This window comes from Salvelinus alpinus, chromosome 28 (assembly GCF_045679555.1).
Source record: "Salvelinus alpinus chromosome 28, SLU_Salpinus.1, whole genome shotgun sequence".
Lineage (NCBI taxonomy): Eukaryota > Metazoa > Chordata > Actinopteri > Salmoniformes > Salmonidae > Salvelinus > Salvelinus alpinus.
Genome location: NC_092113.1, coordinates 38,399,835 through 38,422,375, shown reverse-complemented (window position 1 = coordinate 38,422,375; position 22,541 = coordinate 38,399,835). Strand labels below are relative to the sequence as shown.

At 45.0% G+C, this 22,541-nt stretch overlaps 1 protein-coding gene across 1 annotated transcript; it reads right to left on the bottom strand.

Moving 5' to 3' along the window:
- Positions 1-1,255: 1,255 nt before the first annotated feature.
- Positions 1,256-22,246, bottom strand: LOC139557826 (transmembrane 9 superfamily member 4-like). Its single transcript, XM_071373051.1, has 17 exons — positions 22,167-22,246; positions 20,113-20,226; positions 19,696-19,795; positions 19,341-19,497; positions 19,038-19,173; positions 18,294-18,417; positions 17,869-17,987; positions 17,353-17,535; positions 16,987-17,119; positions 16,718-16,799; positions 16,337-16,412; positions 16,141-16,224; positions 15,744-15,919; positions 6,706-6,769; positions 5,320-5,439; positions 5,026-5,115; positions 1,256-4,918 (listed from the first exon to the last, which is right to left on the bottom strand). Exons 1-17 carry the CDS (start codon positions 22,200-22,202, stop codon positions 4,769-4,771), a joined length of 1,944 nt encoding a protein of 647 aa, XP_071229152.1. The 5' UTR covers positions 22,203-22,246; the 3' UTR covers positions 1,256-4,768.
- Positions 22,247-22,541: the final 295 nt, after the last annotated feature.

Here is a 22,541-nt window from a genome sequence, read left to right as displayed (position 1 = left end):
CTCTCTACTGCAGTTCTCGGTGATGTGGACGCTGAGGAACTGACTCTCTCTACTGCAGTCCCGGTGATGTGGACGCTGAGGAACTGACTCTCTCTACTGCAGTCCCGGTGATGTGGACGCCGAGGAACTGACTCTCTCTACTGCAGTCCTCGGTGATGTGGACGCAGAGGAACTGACTCTCTCTACTGCAGTCCTCGGTGATGTGGACGCCGAGGAACTGACTCTCTCTACTGCAGTCCTCGGTGATGTGGACGCCGAGGAACTGACTCTCTCTACTGCAGTCCTCGGTGATGTGGACGCCGAGGAACTGACTCTCTCTACTGCAGTCCTCGGTGATGTGGACGCTGAGGAACTGACTCTCTCTACTGCAGTCCTCGGTCCTCAGTGATGTGGACGCTGAGGAACTGACTCTCTCTACTGCAGTCCTGTTGATGTGGACGCCGAGGAACTGACTCTCTCTACTGCAGTCCTGTTGATGTGGACGCTGAGGAACTGACTCTCTCTACTGCAGTCCTCTGTGATGTGGACGCTGAGGAACTGACTCTCTCTACTGCAGTCCTCTGTGATGTGGACGCTGAGGAACTGACTCTCTCTACTGCAGTCCTGTTGATGTGGACGCCGAGGAACTGACTCTCTCTACTGCAGTCCTCGGTGATGTGGACGCTGAGGAACTGACTCTCTCTACTGCAGTCCTCTGTGACGTGGATCGGAGCATGTTCCCTCCTCTACTTCCTGAAGTCAACAATCAACTCCTTTGTATTGCTGAGGTTGTTCCAGTTCCAGCCAGTATCCAGTAACTTCACACAGCCATTGAAGAGGAGTTGGACAACATTCCACAGGCAACAATTAACAGCCTGATCAAACCTATGCGAGGGACATGTCAGTCATGCTGCATGAGGAAAATGGTGGTCACACCAGATACGACTGGTTTTCTGACCCTTGCCCCTACTTATTTTTTTTTAACGTATCTGTCACCAACAGAAGCATATCTATATTCTCATTCATGTGAAGTCAATAGGTTAGTGCCTAATGAAGCTATTTAAATTGACTGATTTCCTTATATGAACTGTAACTCAGTCAAAATTGTTGCGTTTTATTCATTATTTATAAAACAAATTGACAACAGAGCGAACAGGACAATGGAACTTCAGAAAGTATTACTTTGGCTTTATCTATATGAAAATTACACACAATCCCTGCCGATCAAACCTTTTTGTCATAAATCAATAGCCTACATAAAGGAGACGCATTCAAATTCCAACATCGTATCAGTACTTTATTAGTTTCATACATTATATCACTGGGCATTCTGTAAAGAAAAGGGGACAAGAAACAGGTTCTTAAAAATCATGCTTTTGGCTAAAACAATGACATGATATTTATATAGTCAGAGTCCCCACTACAGCAAAACGCAGCAATACAAAGTGTTGTATTTACACAGTCAACACCCATTCACGTACATACACAGCTCCGGTCAGTCAAATGTACATCTGCAGAGAATCTCTCCTGAAATCTGTTTGTTGGGCCCAGGTGAAGAAGTCTGTCAGTCTCTGAATCAGAGAGCAGTGAGAGCTGGCAGCTCAGGAACACTTTGACACTAAAGCCTTGTTCACACTGGCAGTTTGAAGTGACTCAAATACAATTTATTAAATCTGTTATTTTTCCTGCACCCCGAACAGCCAAAAAGTACATGGAATCTGTTATTTCAAGCCTCATTCCAAACCACCTTCCCAGCCATGGCTTATTCATTTGCCCTCAATTGGTTTTTAGATTGTTATTTGGCATGCTAGCTACTTGCTAGCTACTCTGTTGACAGTTTGACAAGACCATGTGGTAGCTAACTAGTTTGTTTACAAACAAACTAGTGAATGTTCTAAAAAGCTAAACAGCTACATAGCTAGCTAGTTGACTGCTGTGACTAACCAAAAATAACTAGTTTTGAAAGTTGGATCATCTTGTCCTTTGAGGCTTTAAAAGTGTTCTCACTATGATTTTGAATATTCAAAGCAACTGTGAAACTTCCATGGCGACGCATTGTCGTCACCTTAGGTTGCTACATAACTTCTTAGTGATAGAAGCACGAGCACCACCACCAATCAGACTACACCAAAGACCCCTGTCGTTACTGTGACAACTAGCGTAGCCATGTCAGCAAATGACTGCTGTCTGAACAGACAATCTGATTTTGTCATTTGTAACTTGCTGTTCGGACAACAAACAAAACTGATTTGAGCATTAAGGCCTGTAGTGTGAACAAGGCTTTACAGAGGGAAGAAAAAGACGGATGCAATACGGACTGTGGAGGTGAATGTGTGAGAGGGCAGAGAATGAAAGAGACTAAGTGAGAACGGGAGAGTGGAGAAGTATAATTCATTCAGTGATTCACTTCATGGTGAATGGAGTAATTCCCCCTCTGCACCTGTTCGATCCATCTCTCTTCCAGTGCAGCTCTATCCCAACACCATCTGCTGGGCAAGACTTCCACCAGACTGTCGTATGGTTGGTTTCTATGCTCTTTATCAAGGAAAAACTGGCAGGGTAATAACGTTGACCTAAAGGTCGCATTCCTGAAAGCTCAGCTCTCAAACTTAAAGACCCAGTTTCCTGGACCTAAATTAAATCTATTCCTGGACTAAAAATGACCTTTCAATGGCAATTCTCCATAGAGAATTATGTTTAATCCAGGACCGGGCGTAATCTGGGTCTGAGGAACTGGCCCATAGAATAAAGTAAACGGGAGTAAAATACACCCATGATAGAAAGGTCTTGAATATTATGAATCCCATTCACCCCACTTTCATTCAGTTATGTAGGTCCTGTGTTATAGCTTACAGGGTCTTCTGCATTTCGGACTCCACAATCAGAGAAACTCCATCTATAAGACGAGAACCACCGGTGGGAAATTCTAACTGGGTAACAGAAAATAAACCCAGTGAAGGATCTGCCCATTAATACAATAGGTTGACATGTAGTACCTTCTTGAACCTATCGACAATTGTCGATCTTACACAGCACGGACTTGGCCCGTGGTTATTGGGAAACTGATCTTACACAGCACGGACTTGGCCCGTGGTTTATGGGAAACTGATCTTACACAGCACGGACTTGGCCCGTGGTTTATGGGAAACTGATCTTACACAGCACCGACTTGGCCCGTGGTTATTGGGAAACTGATCGTACACAGCACGGACTTGGCCCGTGGTTTATGGGAAACTGATCTTACACAGCACGGACTTGGCCCGTGGTTTATGGGAAACTGATCTTACACAGCACCGACTTGGCGTGTGGTTTATGGGAAACTAATCTTACACAGCACCGACTTGGCGTGTGGTTTATGGGAAACTGATCTTACACAGCACCGACTTGGCGTGTGGTTTATGGGAAACTGATTTTACACAGCACGGACTTGGCCCGTGGTTTATGGGAAACTGATCTTACACAGCACGGACTTGGCTCGTGGTTATTGGGAAACTGATCTTACACAGCACCGACTTGGCGTGTGGTTATTGGGAAACAACTGTACTCCAGAAGTTGATGGTAAATAACTGTACTCCACTTAGATGCTCAATGACAGAATCATGTTTAAGACAATCCTAGAAGACATTGACGCTCAGGGATAACCGACACTGATAGATAACTTGTTAGAATAGCAGTGTCTCACTGACACTAAACTGTGTTAAACTCAAAACATTTAACATGACCTTTATGAAACCAAAGAACAGTCTTATACTTAAAAAACAGAAATGCATAGTTCAGTGGGATCAAGGAGCTGTTTACATTGCCTAGTAATGCAATGTGTCCAACCATTTTAAACACATTGTTACTCCTAGGTTAAAGCACAGAAATTATATAGGTGATTTGAAGATGAGGAATACTACTTTTCATCAAAATTTACCTTCGTTCCATAACATTTCATATTTCAACCGTCTTTCATGCAAGTAGTATTTAAAGAAAAAAATTAATTTATGCAAGTAGTATTTAAAGAGAAAATTCATTTATGCTTCTCCACATTGAAATCCGGTGGCTTTAAAGATACATTTTAGACAATCTGAGAGACAATTGTTTTCAGGGAGACAAATTGAGATAATGATTTTAGTTGTGGCTGAAATGGTCACATTTCAGTAAAAATATCTGAATATTTTAATATCCATGCCTGTTCCAATGTTAGATTTCCATTTCCCAGCATATTTTCTGACAAAAATAATGATACTTATTAGCGATGTTACAAGTGTGACCTCCAAACCATCCTCTGATCATAAACGTATCTGGAATAAAGATAAATAAACGTACTTTACAGAGAGATAGAGAGTGTATGTGAAAGAAGTCAGACTAAAATATTACTGATTTTAAAACGATAAAGTTAAATTCTGAACCAATGCACTTGAGTCCTCCTGTGGAACCCAGGCTTGCTCCCAAAGCAGACAGTAAAACATACAGAGATGGTTTCATTTGACATGCTTTGGCCCATGTTGTGTGTACAAGGTGAAACACAGTAGAAAACATTGACTGTCCAAGAGGAAGTCTCTGTCTCTGGACATCCAATCACAGAGGGGAGGAAGATCGTTGAGTTTGCAGGCTGCGCCATCTTACTGTCATCTCTCCATGCCCATGGGGGGGGGGGGGGGGGAAATCGGTCACTGTTCCACAAACACCACCTCACGCGTCCTTGCGTCCACAAACACACACAAGCCAGTGCTTGTTGGACATAAAGAATAAAAATGTAAAAAACAAAAAATAAATGTGGCAAAAAAAACAGCTGAAACAAAACTCAGTCGATTTTGACGGCAGCGTAGATCTTCCGTATGAACATGTATGCTGCGTAAAAGCCGATTGTCCCTGTAAGGAGCCAGAAGGACAGGACCATGAGAGCCGTGTAGCCAAAGTACAACAGGGAAGGAATAAACTCCACAATGTCCAGCTGGAAGAGAGAAACACAACGTCAACTTGTTGTTAAGACAGCTACCAGCCAATCTAAGCATGGTAAACAACCTCATTCAAAAATCTCAAAACGTCTTCGACGGTTACCTTGTTGACAAAGTAGAAAAGGGCGTAAACAAGGACGTAGAAGGCTGAGCCCCCTGATACCAGGAAGGTCCTCCACCACCACCGGTAGTCCTGCAGGAGACAGACCACACAGGTGGGTGTGTCTGTGACGTCACAACTCACCAATCATACTTCTAGACCTCCCGTCTCTATCAAGTTCTACCGAACTACTGTGGTTGAGAACTTAACACCTCTGAACTTCTGTTCACCCTCAATGCTTTCACGATGCAATGCCCCATATACACACAGCAGCCACACAACAGGGCCCCGCCTCACCTCTGCACAGAGCTGGAAGTAGACCATCACAATACTAATCTGGGAGCAGGACACCACCAGGATGATGAACACCAGGAAGAGGAAACCAAACAAGTAGTAGAACTGGTTCTCCCAGATTGCCTGCAGAGAAAGGATTTACAGTCAGACAACACCCCGTAGACCAGTGCCACGTACAGCAGAGACACGGGTTAGACTCCGAACACGTACAGCAGAGACACGGGTTAGACTCCGAACACGTACAGCAGAGACACGGGTTAGACTCCGAACACGTACTGCAGAGACACGGGTTAGACTCCGAACACGTACAGCAGAGACACGGGTTAGACTCCGAACACGTACAGCAGAGACACGGGTTAGACTCCGAACACGTACAGCAGAGACACGGGTTAGACTCCGAACAGATTTTTAAAAACATTTCTGCGACCAATACTGGGCCGTTTTAGAATGGTGAAGAATAAAAATCCCCGCTGAGGACAAATAGAGACAACTGTACAAATGATCACTAACCCAAAACAGGTCTAAAATAGACAAATTCTGAATGTTACAACTTCCCCTGGTCTCCCCGTACTAATAGTGAGCGCACAACTTCTTCCCTACCAGCGAATTAAGGAAGTTCTGACGAGCGCGACAAAGTTGAGGATATTTCTCAATGAAAGTAAAGGACAGTAATGTTACGAGTAAAGTAGGAATCCCAGGTTTCGATTAAGCACTAAGGCACGAGAGGATGTGGTATATGGCCAATATACCACAGCTAAGGGCTTTTCTTAGGCACGACGTAAAGCACCCGACACCGAGAAAAGACGAGACACAATATGTGCTGTCAAAACGGAGACCAGTAATACAACAGAATCTGTAGCAGCTGGCTGTCACTGCTTTTTTGGTTTGGTGTTTACAGAACAGTTGTGGCTTTTCGAATAATATCAGCTAGTCGAAATGCCCAAAAAGTAATATATTTTTTGCTCTACTCTCTTGACCAATCAGAGTGAAGCAAAATGCCACCACAGCAGATAGTGGGTAATGTGTCAAGGCCATGTGACATCGGAGGTAGTTCAATGTGCCGTACATAAAAACTACATTCTAAAGTTTGTTGTTTTATTAAGTTATTTAGAATGCCATCGTATATCCTTGCGTGTAACAATGTAAAATAAAATTCATACAAAAGCTTTTTCCATTGTTAAAATAGGCCTAAAAAAATAAATCGAAAAAAAAATGAATAATCACAAGTGTTTATACTAAAGTCCGTTGGGCTGTCTCCCTGTTGTAACTTGTAATAAACAAGATCCATTTTTGATCGACTTCACCTACGACAGTTCCTCCTGTTCCCCTCTACACTCCTAGTTCAACAGGCTAGAATAGAACAGGCTATAGGAAAGGACTTCTACTCACACTGAAGATGAAGAAGAGCTCAATGAACATGGCACCAAACGGTAGAATCCCAGCCATCAGGATGCTTTGGAAAGAGGAAATGACACTGCATTAGGATTAACAGTGATTTAATGACAAGTTGTGTGACTGGATATGAGGAAACGTTTTGCTCCCCAGCAGGTATTTCCAAACGGGGGTATGCCAAATAAAAATGGGATTCACATTAACAAAATACAACTGTTTTTCTTCACATTTTCAAACAGTCCATTTATATTTTCCAACGGGGCTATACATTTGGGTGAAGTTTTTTCCTCACCTGAGTAGCCTTGTTTCACTGTCAAAAATAAAATTAAACCATCTAGTGTTCAGCGAAATAACACAATGTCATATTTATTTTTTTATTTCACCTTTATTTAACCAGGTAGGCTAGTTGAGAACAAGTTCTCATTTGCAACTGCGACCTGGCCAAGATAAAGCATAGCAGTGTGAACAGACAACACAGAGTTACACATGGAGTAAACAATAAACAAGTCAATAACATGGTAGAAAAAAAAAGAGAATCTATATACAATGTGTGCAAAAGGCATGAGGTAGGCAATAAATCGAATAATTACAATTTAGCAGATTAACACTGGAGTGATAAATCATCAGATGATCATGTGCAAGAAGAGATACTGGTGTGCAAAAGAGCAGAAAAGTAAATAAATAAAAGCAGTATGGGGGGTGAGGTAGGTAAATTGGGTGGGTAGTTTACAGATGGACTATGTACAGCTGCAGCGATCGGTTAGCTGCTCGGATAGCAGATTTTTAAAGTTGTTGAGGGAGATAAGTCTCCAACTTCAGAGATTTTTGCAATTCGTTCCAGTCGCAGGCAGCAGAGAACTGGAAGGAAAGGCGTCCAAATGAGGTTTTGGCTTTAGGGATGATCAGTGAGATACACCTGCTGGAGCGCGTGCTGCGGGTGGGTGTAGCCATCGTGACCAGTGAACTGAGATAAGGCGGCACTTTACCTAGCATAGCCTTGTAGATGACCTGGAGCCAGTGGGTCTGACGACGAACATGTAGCGAGGGCCAGCCGACTAGGGCATACAGGTCGCAGTGGTGGGTCGTATAAGGTGCTTTAGTAACAAAACGAATGGCACTGTGATAAACTGCATCCAGTTTGCTGAGTAGAGTATTGGAAGCTATTTTGTAGATGACATCGCCGAAGTCGAGGATCGGTAGGATAGTCAGTTTTACTAGGGTAAGTTTGGCGGCGTGAGTGAAGGAGGCTTTGTTGCGGAATAGAAAGCCGATTCTTGATTTGATTTTGGATTGGAGATGTTTGATATGAGTCTGGAAGGAGAGTTTGCAGTCTAGCCAGACACCTAGGTACTTATAGATGTCCACATATTCTAGGTCGGAACCGTCCAGGGTGGTGATGCTAGTCGGGCGTGCGGGTGCAGGCAGCGAACGGTTGAAAAGCATGCATTTGGTTTTACTAGCGTTTAAGAGCAGTTGGAGGCCACGGAAGGAGTGTTGTATGGCATTGAAGCTCGTTTGGAGGTTAGATAGCACAGTGTCCAAGGAAGGGCCGGAAGTATATAGAATGGTGTCGTCTGCGTAGAGGTGGATCAGGGAATCGCCCGCAGCAAGAGCAACATCATTGATGTATACAGAGAAAAGAGTCGGCCCGAGAATTGAACCCTGTGGTACCCCCATAGAGACTGCCAGAGGACCGGACAACATGCCCTCCGATTTGACACACTGAACTCTGTCTGCAAAGTAGTTGGTGAACCAGGCAAGGCAGTCATTAGAAAAACCGAGGCTACTGAGTCTGCCGATAAGAATATGGTGATTGACAGAGTCGAAAGCCTTGGCCAGGTCGATGAAGACGGCTGCACAGTAATGTCTTTTATCGATGGCGGTTATGATATCGTTTAGTACCTTGAGCGTGGCTGAGGTGCACCCGTGACCGGCTCGGAAACCGGATTGCACAGCGGAGAAGGTACGGTGGGATTCGAGATGGTCAGTGATCTGTTTGTTGACTTGGCTTTCGAAGACCTTAGATAGGCAGGGTAGGATGGATATAGGTCTGTAACAGTTTGGGTCCAGGGTGTCTCCCCCTTTGAAGAGGGGGATGACCGCGGCAGCTTTCCAATCCTTGGGGATCTCAGATGATACGAAGGAGAGGTTGAACAGGCTGGTAATAGGGGGTGCGACAATGGCGGCGGACAGTTTCAGAAATAGGGGGTCCAGATTGTCAAGCCCAGTTGATTTGTATGGGTCCTGGTTTTCCAGCTCTTTCAGAACATCTGCTATCTGGATTTGGGTAAAGGAGAAGCTGGGGAGGCTTGGGCGAGTAGCAGCGGGGGGGGCGGGGCTGTTGGCCAAGGTTGGAGTCGCCAGGAGGAAGGCATGGCCAGCCATTGAGAAATGCTTGTTAAAGTCTTCGATTATCACGGATTTATCGGTGGTGACCGTGTTACCTAGCCTCAGTGCAGTGGGCAGCTGGGAGGAGGTGCTCTTGTTCTCCATGGACTTTACAGTATCCCAGAACTTTTTGGAGTTAGAGCTACAGGATGCAAATTTCTGCTTGAAAAAGCTGGCCTTTGCTTTCCTGACTGACTGCGTGTATTGGTTCCTGACTTCCCTGAACAGTTGCATATCGCGGGGGCTCTTCGATGCTATTGCAGTTCGCCACAGGATGTTTTTGTGCTGGTCGAGGGCAGTCAGGTCTGGAGTGAACCAAGGGCTATATCTGTTCTTGGTTCTGCATTTTTTGAACGGAGCATGCTTGTCTAATATGGTGAGGAAGTAACTTTTAAAGAATGACCAGGCATCCTCAACTGACGGGATGAGGTCAATATCCTTCCAGGGTACCCGGGCCAGGTCGATTAGAAAGGCCTGCTCGCAGAAGTGTTTTAGGGAGCGTTTGACAGTGATGAGGGGTGGTCGTTTGACCGCGGACCCGTGGCGGATACAGGCAATGAGGCAGTGATCGCTGAGATCTTGATTGAAGACAGCAGAGGTGTATTTGGAGGGCAGGTTGGTCAGGATAATGTCTATTAGGGTGCCCATGTTTACGGATTTAGGGTTGTACCTGGTGGGTTCCTTGATGATTTGTGTGAGATTGAGGGCATCAAGCTTGGATTGTAGGACTGCCGGGGTGTTAAGCATATCCCAGTTTAGGTCACCTAACAGAACAAACTCTGAAGCTAGATGGGGAGCGATCAATTCACAGATGGTGTCCAGGGCACAGCTGGGAGCTGAGGGGGGTCGGTAGCAGGCGGCAACAGTGAGAGACTTATTTCTGGAGAGATTAATTTTTAAAATTAGAAGTTCGAACTGTTTGGGCATAGACCTGGAAAGTATGACAGAACTTTGCAGGCTATCTCTGCAGTAGATTGCAACTCCTCCCCCTTTGGCAGTTCTATCTTGACGGAAAGTGTTATAGTTGGGTATGGAAATCCCAGAATTTTTGGTGGCCTTCCTAAGCCAGGATTCGGACACGGCAAGGACATCAGGGTTGGCAGAGTGTGCTAAAGCGGTGAGTAAGGCAAACTTAGGGAGGAGGCTTCTGATGTTGACATGCATGAGGCCAAGGCTTTTTCGATCACAGAAGTCAACAAATGAGGGTGACTGGGGACATGCAGGGCCTGGGTTTACCTCCACATCACCCGAGGAACAGAGGAGTAGTAGGATGAGGGTGCGGCTAAAGGCTATCAAAACTGGTCGCCTAGAGCGTTGGGGACAAAGAATAAAAGGAGCAGATTTATGGGCGTGGTAGAATAGATTCTGGGCATAATGTGCAGACAGGGGTATGGTGGGGCGCGGGTACAGCGGAGGCAAGCCCAGGCACTGGGTGATGATAAGAGAGGTTGTATCTCTGGACATGCTGGTCTCAATGGGTGAGGTCACCGCATGTGTGGGGGGTGGGACAAAGGAGGTATCAGAGGTACGGAGAGTGGAACTACAGGGTCCATTGCAAACCAAAACAATGATAATGATAACTAGCCTGAACAACAGTATGCAAGGCATATTGATATTTGAGAGAGACATACAATAAGGCATAAAGTGATTGCAGGTCTTGATTGGGAGAGCTAGCTAAAACAACAGGTAAGATAACAGCAGCAATAACAGGGTGCTAGTCTAACACAGCAACAACAGGTAAAAATGGCGACGACTAGGCAGAGAGGGTCGGATTAACTACACACAGATCCTGAGTTAAAGCACAGAGCCGACAGATAAAACACAAATAAACAGAATGGAGTACCGTGAATTAATGGACAGTCAAGCAGGCATCAGCTATGTAGCCGAGTGATCATAGTGTCCAGGGGGCAGCCGTAGATGGAGCAGGGAGGCCTCCACTAAGCTAGCACGCGGCGTTTAAAGTTAGTAGCCCGGGGGGTGGTCTGCTCAGACGGAGGGGGTCTGCTCAGACGTGGTCGTGTCGACAGAGAATCCAAGCCGGATGGCGGTGGCGAAAGAGAGGTTGTGAATTGTAGAATTGTGTTTGCTAACTGGTGCTAGCTTCGTGGCAGTGGCGCTAGCTGCGCTAGCTGCAAGCTAGCTGTGAGGATCAGAAGTAGTGGCTCAGGGATTACGGCAGGAATCCGGCGTTGTTGTCGAGAGACAGTCCGATGCTGGTAAATTGGTGAGTAATATCCAGGCTAATAACAGGGCTGGTGTCTGTGCAGAAGGTAAAAGCTACTAGCAGCGGCAAAAAAATGGCTAAATTAGCTTGTAGCTGATTTAGACCAGTTGTGATGGATTGGCAGGGCTCTGTGTCGGCAAAAAAAGGTCCAGTCCAATTGGCAAAAGAGGTATTGTAGCCCAAGAATTCGCTGGTAGACCTCTTCGGCTAGCCGGCAGATGGGCCTAGCTCGAGGCTAGCTCAAGGCTAACTGGTGCTTGCTTCGGGACAGAGGTGTTAGCCAGTAGTAGCCACTCGGTTGCAGCTAGCTAGCTGTGATGATACGGTGTAATTGTCCAGAGCTTGCGTCAGGAATCCGGTGATGTGGTAGAGAAAAAGCAGTCCTATATGCTCTGGGTTGATATCGCGCTTGCAGACTGGCAGGTATTGGCCCGAGCTGAGGCTGGCTGTGTCCGAGTTAAGGGTGAAGACCGCAGCAGTGGCTAACTGACTACTAGCTAGTTATCTGGCTAGCTTCTGATTGGGGTTACGGTTCTAAAGTATAAAAAATAGCAGGTCCGTACCACATTGGGTGAGGCGGAATGTAGGAATGTATATTCAGTTCCTAGATGGAAAGTGAAATTAAAATATATACGAAATGTATACGAAAAATACGAGGACTATTTACACGGGACAAGACAAGACAAACACACGTCCGACTGCTACGCCATCTTGGCACCATCGACCATATACAGGTAGCCTAGTCAAATAATTAACATCCAATCACATTAACCTTCTCTCTCTTGTGGGAAACCTTCACTCTTTCACAGACATTTAGAAACATGACAAATAAGCCACAGAGTTTGAGAGAAAATAAAGACTTTTGAGTAGTAAGACATGTATAAAAGCAACAGACACCATTAATAAGCAGTGGCTAGAAGCATCTTATATGGTGAGCTACTGAGTGGCTAGGACAGGCATACCCCATACTATTGTGGAGGACTTAATTCTTCCTGCTGCCATGGATATGGCTGGGACAACGCTGGGGGAAAAGGCCCCAAAAAAACTATACAGACAATGACTTCAAACACTGTTTCACGACGCATCAGTGACATGGCAGGAGATGTTTTGAAACAATTACTGCTTCGCATACAAGCCAGTGAATTCTATGCGTTACAGCTGGATGAGTCAGACGTGGCAGGCCTGGCACAGCTCCTGGTGTATGTCCGTTATGTTTATGGGGGGGTCAATTAAGGAAGACATCCTCTTCTGCAAACCACTGGAAACCAGGACAACATGAGAGGATATTTTTAAAGTATTGGACAGCTTTGTGACATCAAATGGACTTTGGTCAAGATGTGTTGGTATCTGAACTGATGGCGCAAACGTCATGACAGAGACATAGTGGAGTGGTAACGCGCGAGCAAGCAGTTCCTCCCGACGCTACTTGGGTACACTGCAGCATCCACCGAGAGGCTCTTGCTGCCAAAGGAATGCCTGACAGCCTGAAAGATGTTTTGGACACTACAGTGAAAATGGTTAACTTTGTTAAAGCAAGACCCCTGAACTCTCGTGTATTTTCTGCATTATGCAATGTGATGGGCAGCGACCATGTTACGCTTTTACAACATAGAGAAGTGCGCTAGTTATCAAGGGGCAAAGTATTGACACGTATTTATTTTTTTTAAATTGAAAGACGAGCTTTATGTTTTCTTTACTGACCGCTTGCATGATGACAAGTTTCTCACATGACTGGCCAATCTGGGTGATGTTTTTTCTCGCCTGAATGATCATAATCTAGGATTACAGGGACTCTCCGCAACTAAACTCAGCAAAAAAAGAAACGTCCTCATTGTCAACTGCATTTATTGTCAGCAAACTTAACATGTGTAAATATTTGTATGAACGTAAGATTCAAAAACGGAGACATAAACTGAACAAGTTCCACAGACATGTGACTGACATGGAATAATGTGTCCCTGAACAAAGGGGGGGGGGGGGGGTCAGAATCAAAAGTAACAGTCAGTATCTGGTGTGGCCACCAGCTGCATAAAGTACTGCAGTGCATCTCTTCCTCGTGGACTGCACCAGATTTTCCAATTCTTCCAGTGAGATGTTACCTCACCCTTACACCAAGGCACCTGCAAGTTCCCGGACATTTTTGGGGGGGAATGGCCCTAGCCCTCACCCTCTGATCCAACAGGTCCCAGACGTGCTCAATGGGATTGAGATCCGGGCTCTTCGCTGGCCATGGCAGAACACTGACATTCCTGTCTTGCAGGAAATCACGCACAGAACGAGCAGTATGGCTGGTGGCATTGTCATGCTGGAGGGTCATGTCAGGATGAGCCTGCAGGAAGGGTACCACATGAGGGAGGAGGATGTCTTCCCTGTAACGCAGTGTTGAGATTGCCTGCAATGACAACAAGCTCAGTCCGATGATGCTGTGACACACCGCCCCAGGCCATGACGGACCCTCCACCTCCAAATCGATCCCGCTCCAGAGTACAGGCCTCGGTGTAACGCTCATTCCGTCGACGATAAACGCGAATCCGACCATCATCCCCGGTGAGACAAAACCGATGCGTCAGTGATTTTTTGCCAGTCCCGTCTGGTCCAGCAACGGTGGGTTTGTGCCCATAGGCAACGTTGTTGTCGATGATGTCTGGTGAGGACCTGCCTTACAACAGGCCTGCAAGCCCTCAGTCCAGCCTCTCTCAGCTTATTGCGGACAGTCTGAGCACTGATGGAGGGATTATGCCTTCCTGGTGTAACTCGGGTAGTTGTTGTTGCCATCCTGTACCTGTCCCGCAGGTGTGATGTTCGGATGTACCGATCCTGTGCAGGTGTTGTTACATGTGGTCTGCCACTGCGAGGACGATGTCTCCCTGTAGCGCCGTCTTAGGCGTCTCACAGTACAGTACGGACATTGCAATTTACTGCCCTGGCTACATCTGCAGTCCTCATGCCTCCTTGCAGCATGCCTAAGACATGTTCACACAGATGAGCAGGGACCCTGGGCATCTTTCTTTTGGTGTTTTTCCAGAGTCAGTAGAAAGACCTCTTTAGTGTCCTAAGTTTTCATAACTGTGACCTTAAATTGCCTACCGTGGCGGCAGGTAGCCTAGTGGTTAGAGCATTGGACTAGTAACCGAAAGGTTGCTAGATCAAATCCCCGAGCTGACAAGGTAAAGATTATGTCGTTCTGCCCCTGGACAAGGCAGTTAACTCACCCTAGGCCTATATTGAAAAAAAGAATTTGTTCTTAACGGACTTGCCTAGTTAAATAAAGGTAAAAATAAATAATAAATACTGTCTGTAAGCTGTTAGTGTCTTAACAACCGTTCCACAGGTGCATGTTCATTAATTGTTTATGCATGGGAAACAGTGTTTAAACCCTTTACAATGAACATCTGTGAAGTTATTTGGCTTTTTACAAATTATCTTTGAAAGACAGGGTCCTGAAAAAAGGGATGTTTCTTTTTTTGCTGAGTTTATATTCAACGTGCGGGACAAAATTGAGGCTATGATTAAGAAGTTGGAGCTCTTCTCTGTCTGCATTAACAAAGACAACAGACAGGTCTTTCCATATGTTTTTTTGTGTGCAAATGAACTCAAGCTTATGGACAATGTCAAATGTGATATAGCGAAGCACCTGAGTGAGCTGGGTGCGCAATTACGCAGGTACTTTCCTGAAACCGAAGACAAACAACTGGATTCGTTATCCCTTTCATGCCCTGCCTCCAGTCCACTTACCAATATCTGAACAAGAGAGCCTCATTGAAATTCCAACAAGCGGTTCTGAGAAAATGTTATTTAATCAGAAGCCACTGCCAGATTTCTGTATTGGGCTGCGCTCAGTATCCTGCCTTGACAAATCACGCTGTTAATCCACTGATGCCCTTTGCAACCCCGTACCTATGTGGGAGTGGATTCTCGGCACTCACTAGCATGAACACTAAATACAGGCACAGACTGTGTGTGGAAAACGATTTAAGACTGCGACTCTCTCCAATATAACCCAACATTGCAGAGTTATGTGCATCCTTTCAAGCACACCCTTCTCATTAACCTGTGGTGAGTTATTCAACATTTTTGATGAACAAAAGGTTTTATATGTAAGATGGTTAAATAAAGTGCAAAATTATTGATTATTATTATATTATTATTTGTGCCCTGGTCCTATAAGAGCTCTTTGTCACTTCCCACGAGCCGGGTTGTGACAAAAACACTCATTCTTATGTTTAATAAATGTATTGTATAGTGTGTGTGTGTGTGGCAGGCTTACAACGATGACAAAAAACAACATTTGAGAGTGCGCTGACCCTGGTGCTAGAGGGGGTACAGCTGGAGGTTGAATGTGTGAAGGGGTACGGGACTATAAAAAGTTTAGGAACCACTGCTGTAGAACATAGCAGTAGGCAGGCTTGACAAGGACACTCACCCCACAAACTTGTTCATGTACCAGCGCTGCTCAGGCACCTGGCGAGGGATCTGATTGGTGCGGACGGGGTTATCGTACGGCTGCTTGCGGAAGCCAAAGTAGTAGCCCAAGTAGACCAGCGGCATGGAGATACCAAACCACATGCAGAGTAGAGCCAGCATGGTGGTGAAGGGGACCTGAGGAGGGAGGGGGAGACGGTGTGATTGATGTCAACACAAGACATCACAGTCCTATTTCAACTAAGAGATATAGTCCTTACTATGCTGAGGTAGACACCAACACCTGTCCTAGTTATGACGGTGAGTTAATGTGTTGATGTTTAACAGTGACCCTATATATATAGTGAATGTGTTGATGTTAAACAGTGGGCCTGTATGTAGGAGACTAGCTAGCTCACGGCTCCAGACGAGTGCTCTCCCCAGATGAAACAGTTGAGAACGAAGCAGATGCAGAAGACCACGGCGGGGTACAGAGTGGCCGTCTGTAGGCAGAGCGGAGGAGAAACAGTCCCACATGAACAGTAGGCAACAGGACACTAAGTTTGCTTAAACATACAGCATTAGCCATTGATAGTGTCCATTTGTAGTACTCACACAGAAAGCTCCCTTCTTCCACCGATGACCTTTCAGTGTGCGGTAGAGTCTGCCAGCAAAGTATCCACCGAACACACTGGAAGAGAAAAGTCATACGGATGGCTCTCCCACAGCGTATAGACAGCAGACAGACCACAGCCAGAGGCCCAATCCCAAATGGACCCCGAAGCCCTATACTACACCCCAATTTTTGTGTGGATATCAGAGAGGATTTGATAGGTGTAAGCAATATATAAAATCGCTTGCTCCACCACACCCTCTGACAAGCTAGGTGGAAGATCCCCCATTACTGCTTATACTTATCAAAATGTCCACAAGTGTTTAGGGGTCCATTTGGGATTGAGCAAGAGAAATAAGGAGGGCGTCTCTCTCGTGTCTTACCCCATGAACATAAACAGGAAGCAGGAAGTGGTCATCAGCGCCCCTCTACTGGAAGGAGACAGCATCCCCAACATGGCCACGACTACAGGACAGATAACACAGCAGCTTCAGCCCCATGTCACAGAGACACACACTACCACGCTTTCATCTCCAGTTGTGATGGATGGCCCATATCCAGACATTACAATACATGTCCTTGATGAAAATGCCAGTTGGTAGATCGAGTACTTTTGAAGAGGTTTTAGGAGTCCTGTTTACAGCCCACTCACAGATAACGATGAGGATCATGCAGAAGAGCTGTATGCCTGAGCCCAGCAGAGAGCTGAGGATCATGGGATACTGTGGAGGTCTGAACACGTCACCATGGACATTCTTCCAGCCTGACTCCTCCATGGTGTCCTCCTAACGAAGACAGACATTGGTATTTTACAGACACTACCCACATTCATTCACACAACATGAAGAAGCAAATACTTTTCTTCAGGAGGGTGAACACAACATGTCGCATTTAGAAATTTCTGCAGTCTCACACTTATTTAACTGAGTCTCTCTCTCTCTCTCTGCAGCTACAGACACAAAGTGATGTCAAATGCCAAAGCCATGTCATATTTAGCAGAGTGAGTGGGGTCTCTTACTATGTCATCCTCTCTGTTGTAGTTGGCGATGTCCTTCCTCAGGGTCCTGATGATGATCATACTGAGGATCCCAGAGAGGAAGAAGACCACCACCACGGAGTTGACGATGGAGAACCAGTGGATCTGCACGTCACTCATGGTCAGGTAGGTGTCCCAGCGAGATGCCCACTTCACCTGGCTCTCCTACAGGGCAGACAAACGGGATCCATTTCTATTTCTTTAGGAAGGGGAGTCCTAATGAGACCACGGGCTCTTTATCTAGAGAACCTTGCATTACAAGACAAGCAATTACACAATCAAGGAGCTTAGCAAATTAAGAAAGATATATTTAACAAAAACAAATAACCGCATTCCTCAGTGAAGAGGTCCATTAACAACAATGTAGCCAGCTAAGTCAAGTCACATTCTATTTAAAGTGCATCACACCATTTCACATTTTACAAAGGAAAATCTAAAATCTTTGCTGTTGCTAAAAACCTAAAGATGGAACATAAAGAGAAGGGCTGTGCCTCTTACCTCCCAGCGGACAGAGTAAGTGAAGAGAACGGCATTGTCCTTGGAGGGGTCAATCTCCTGAGGAGCTGAGTTAGTGGCCTCGGGCAGGGTACATACCCCCTTATCAGCCGCCTTTAGGTCTGCAGAGGGATCCATACAGAGAGAATTGACATATAGAAGGTGAAGGATAGAAACACACACTGTATTTCACAGGAGGTTGGTGTCACCTTAATTGGGGAGGAGGGGCGCGTGGTAATAACTGGAGCGGAATAGGTGGAACGGTATCAACATGGTTTCCATGTGTTTGAAGCCATTCGCGCCGTTCCAGACCTTGTTATGAGCCGTCCTCCCCTCAGCAACCTCCACTCCTGTGTTTTTGAATGCTTGTCACTGTGTTTATTGGGCTCAAATAACCCGTTCGTACCGCAGAAAGGACACTAACTTACCCTCCACCTTGACACTCTGGGGAACCACCTCAAAACGTACAACTCTGTAGTTGTGCTCTTCCCCCTCCTCCAGCTTCTCCTTGTGGTAGTAGATGATGAAGGACAGGTGGTTGTGTAGGTAGAACTATAGCAGAGACACAACATACTGTAGGACAGGTGGTTGTGTAGGTAGCACTATAGCAGAGACACAACATACTGTAGGACAGGTGGTTGTGTAGGTAGAACTATAGCAGAGACACAACATACTGTAGGACATGTGGTTGTGTAGGTAGAACTATAGCAGAGACACAACATACTGTAGGACAGGTGGTTGTGTAGGTAGAACTATAGCAGAGAGAGAACAGAATACAAAACACCCTAAAGCAGGATTTCTTAAACTATGGTTTGACTTGGGACCCAAAGTAGGCCCTGGGCATGTGAGAGGATTGTGAGTTATCTATAATCACACAGAATTTTTTATGAATTTGGGTCGTTGAAGGACGAGTTGGGTCTCGGGTGGGCGGTCAAGTTGTCATTTGGGCCTCAAGCTGAAAAATGTTAAGATCCCCAGCCCAACAAGATCTGTTCTAGAAAAACTAATTTTATATCTAGAAAAAACCCTGCTGTCTTTATCCACTTCTTTACACCTGAAAAGTGTAGGGGGTCAAATAGAAGGATTCAGTGTTCCACTCCCCTAATCTCATTCAGATGTGTCCATGCTCTCTCTCCATCCTTTAGTTATGCCCTTGTAAAGAGGTTCAGTACCTTGTTGTTGTCAGTGAAGCCCAACCTGTAGCCGTGTTCAAACTGAACATCCTTCACCACCTCCTTGTCCTCAGCCCCTGCCTCTATGTTGGGGTTGAACTCCAGCCGCGTAGCCACTGGGAGGTTGTCCGCAATGCTGTGGGAGTTTATAGACAGGATTAACATGGACCATACAGCAGCATTTTACACAGTTACCTGACAAATGCGCTGCCTAATTGTATTGGATCCAATGGTAGATGATTCACAGGCATGCTGACTGTTTCTTAAAAAGGTGATAAAGAGTAATGAGGAAAGGGAACTCACAGGTGAACATAGTACTCCTCCTGAATTCGCTCAGCCACCAGCTTACTCTGCTGTACGTTGAGTTTCATCTTGGCACAAACCACCTCACACTTCCTGTCCTGGGTCATGAGTACCGAGTACAGGGTGTTGACAATACGGTCCCCGCGTAACACCTCCCCTGCACACACACAGAATAACACATGTCAGTAGGACTTCTTGGTGAGGGCCTTGAGGTGCAACAGATTATTATAAATCACATACAAAGACAAATCATCAGCAAATAAACACAGTACACAAGCAAACAGTAAACCTTCCAAACAGCGACACAAGACAACACATCTGCATGAGTGGAGAGCAGAGAGAGATGCTTACTTACCCAGGTTCTCTGCTTTGTAGACCACTTTATCAGGCAGACAGAAGGGCAGGGAATAGTATTCATAGGGAAGCTGAGTCCGGGAGCTGGTCAGCTTCACGGCCTGGGGGGGGATCAATATGCACATTCATTTGAGTGACTGACTGCCTGACCTGCCAACTGCATGCAAATAGGCTACACAACCAGTACTAGTTTCCACCTCAGCCTGCCTTGGTAAGCCTTTGCGCTAAACAGGCTTTTGTCTATGTATCAAAATTAGGTTATGATAACATACATTATACTTAGAAAACCAAACAACGGCAATTTAGTAAATCCATAAAAAGCCAAGGCAGAAACAAACACAGCCAAAAAAACAATAAGAGTATTATGCTGATTAAAGATAAAAAGGCTAGGAGTAGGACAAATTTCTGCTTAGCTTACCTTAATCTCTACAGCACTGTTCTGGTGGAAGTTCATTGGAGCAACTCCAGGCACGTAAAAGGCCTGTACTCCTCCAGGCAACATGGACAACAGCAGAAGGGCCAACCACGTCGCCTGCAACACACAAACGGACTACTTGCCACATACTCAATTTCCAAAGTGGGTAATCAATGGAGAGTGGAGACACATTCGGGCCATGTAAAGTGAGACATTTTTCAACCTGAGATGGTGATCAGATTAAAATGGTGTATGTTTATTGGTGCACAGTACCAAGCACAATCCAAGATGACTCAATCACTTACACAAAACCTTGAGACTGTACTTGGCATGGACCTACAGTATGGCACATCTAACCAGTTACAGTGGCTAGACCGTAGACCTACACAGGCCACTGATGGTATAGAAACACCTTAATATCTCAACATGATCTTGTGGATTATTTAGTGTATGCTTAAGGGTGTTACAATAACACTGTATGACAATTATTAGAACAAAACCATTTTACAGCTGGAGTGGGAGGTCACCTTAACCAGGGTTCCCAGATCCAGGTTAAACCTAGTACTGCACAACAAAAAATGTAAATTTTTACATTTAAGTCATTTAGCAGACGCTCTTATCCAGAGCGACTTACAAATTGGTGCATTCACCTTATGATATCCAGTGGAACAACCACTTTACAATAGTGCATCTAACTCTTGTACAGATGGGAAATTGCATCGAAAGTGCTTTTCATCCAGGAGGCTCAATCTGTGTCCGGCAAACCAGCCCTGTGCAATACATCCTAAATATTAGCAACAGGGAGTAGTAACGGAAAGTGACATGGTGTAGGCTATATAAGGCTATATAAATCCCTTTCACTCAGATTGAGAGAGCTCAAGATTTAGCAGGCAAACATAGGCCTCTTACTAAAACTAAATGTCACACCAGTCAAGCTGGATTTTCCTTTCCTGTCTGAAGTGCTTGCAAAACCACCGTATCCATGACTCTAATCAGACCATAACTATTCTGCATTTGTTATGGGGGTGGGTGGTGGACGAGCAATTTACATTCTGTGATAACAGTGAAACGTCTAAACACTGAAAATATACATGTTGATAAAAAACAATAACAAAACCAAAAAACCCAATGTAGCCGAAGTTATCGTATTAATCTCGCTTGAAATTATTAATTTGTTAGCCGGCTACAGGTGTTAGTTAGCTACCTCTCTGTATAAGAATGAGTAAAAAATCTCCACACTCACAATAGCTAACGTTAACTAGCTAACGTTAGCTAAATAGCTAGGTGACATTATTAGTTAATTGTTTTGATAGGAATGTCAACTAAATACACCACATTGATACTCATCAAGGAGCTCGTCTTTGGCTACTATAATACAATAACGTTACACCTATCAACGCGGAAATACATAGCTAACTAGTTGCCAGCCACATTCTACCTAGCGAACCATGGCATAGTTAGCATTAACCATGTAACGTTAGCTAGCTAAACTGGCTCTGGTGCTCGAACTAGCCAACTACCACATGAAAACGACCTGCTTTGCATTCCCAGTTGCTACAACGTTTAGAAAGCGTATGCGTAGTTAATGTTAGATTATGATTGAGACTAATTAACTAGCCAAGTTAGCTAGCCTTACATTTCTGTAGTACGTTGTTGGCTAGACAGATAACAGCCCAGCTACGCCAAAGCCAAGGGCTACGAAGTCAAGTATTACTGTTAACTGTCAACCGTAATACATTAACTTTCTGATCAACATACACAGTAAGAACTAAGGAACATTATTGTATTGTGGATTTACACTTGAAAACACATTTGACAAGTTAGCTGGTTAGCGTCGTCAACACTAGCCTACTACGTTACTAGCACTTCTGCACCATTGACAAACCAACAATGTAGAAAGACACCACATTTAAATACCGTTCAATCATAACTTTTAATTTAATTTCATAAAGTAAACTCGGATATAAAGAATAACACAACAATATGCTTATAGTTGAAGGTAGACAGTGAAAACAGACAGATGTTTGAAGAACAAAATTGTATTCCTTCCCACTTACCATCGCCGCGGCCGCCATCTTGAATACACGTGTCATTCGTGACGTGAAAGGAACTAGTATCCGTTCGCCCCGGTCGTCATACAGAGGAGACTGGCGAATCAGTGATGCCAATTTAGAAATTTTGTTGCTAGATTTAGCAACTTTTCAGACTACCCTGGCAACTTTTTTTTCAAACAGCACCTAGCAACAAATTTAGCTACTTTAAATAATGTATTTGGAACTTTTAGCAACTTTTGAAAGTGACTCAAACGCTAAAATGCACGCATTTTCCCTCTAAATGACACAAAAACGATTTTCTCTGTCACACACTCAGTCACAACACACGTGCCTGGTTGCAAAAGTACATTGTGAGTGACGTCGGCAGCAGGCGCTCAG

Bases quoted from the DNA above. Each gene is read 5' to 3' on its own strand.
- LOC139557826 (XM_071373051.1), bottom strand. From the start codon at position 22,202: ATGACACGTGTATTCAAGATGGCGGCCGCGGCGATG. The intron at 16,800-16,986 runs GTGAGTGGGCTG...TCTGTCCTGTAG, and splicing joins CATGATCCTCATCGTTATCT to TCGTGGCCATGTTGGGGATG. The intron at 15,920-16,140 runs GTGAGCTAGCTA...CTCCCTCCTCAG, and splicing joins GAGAGCACTCGTCTGGAGCC to GTCCCCTTCACCACCATGCT.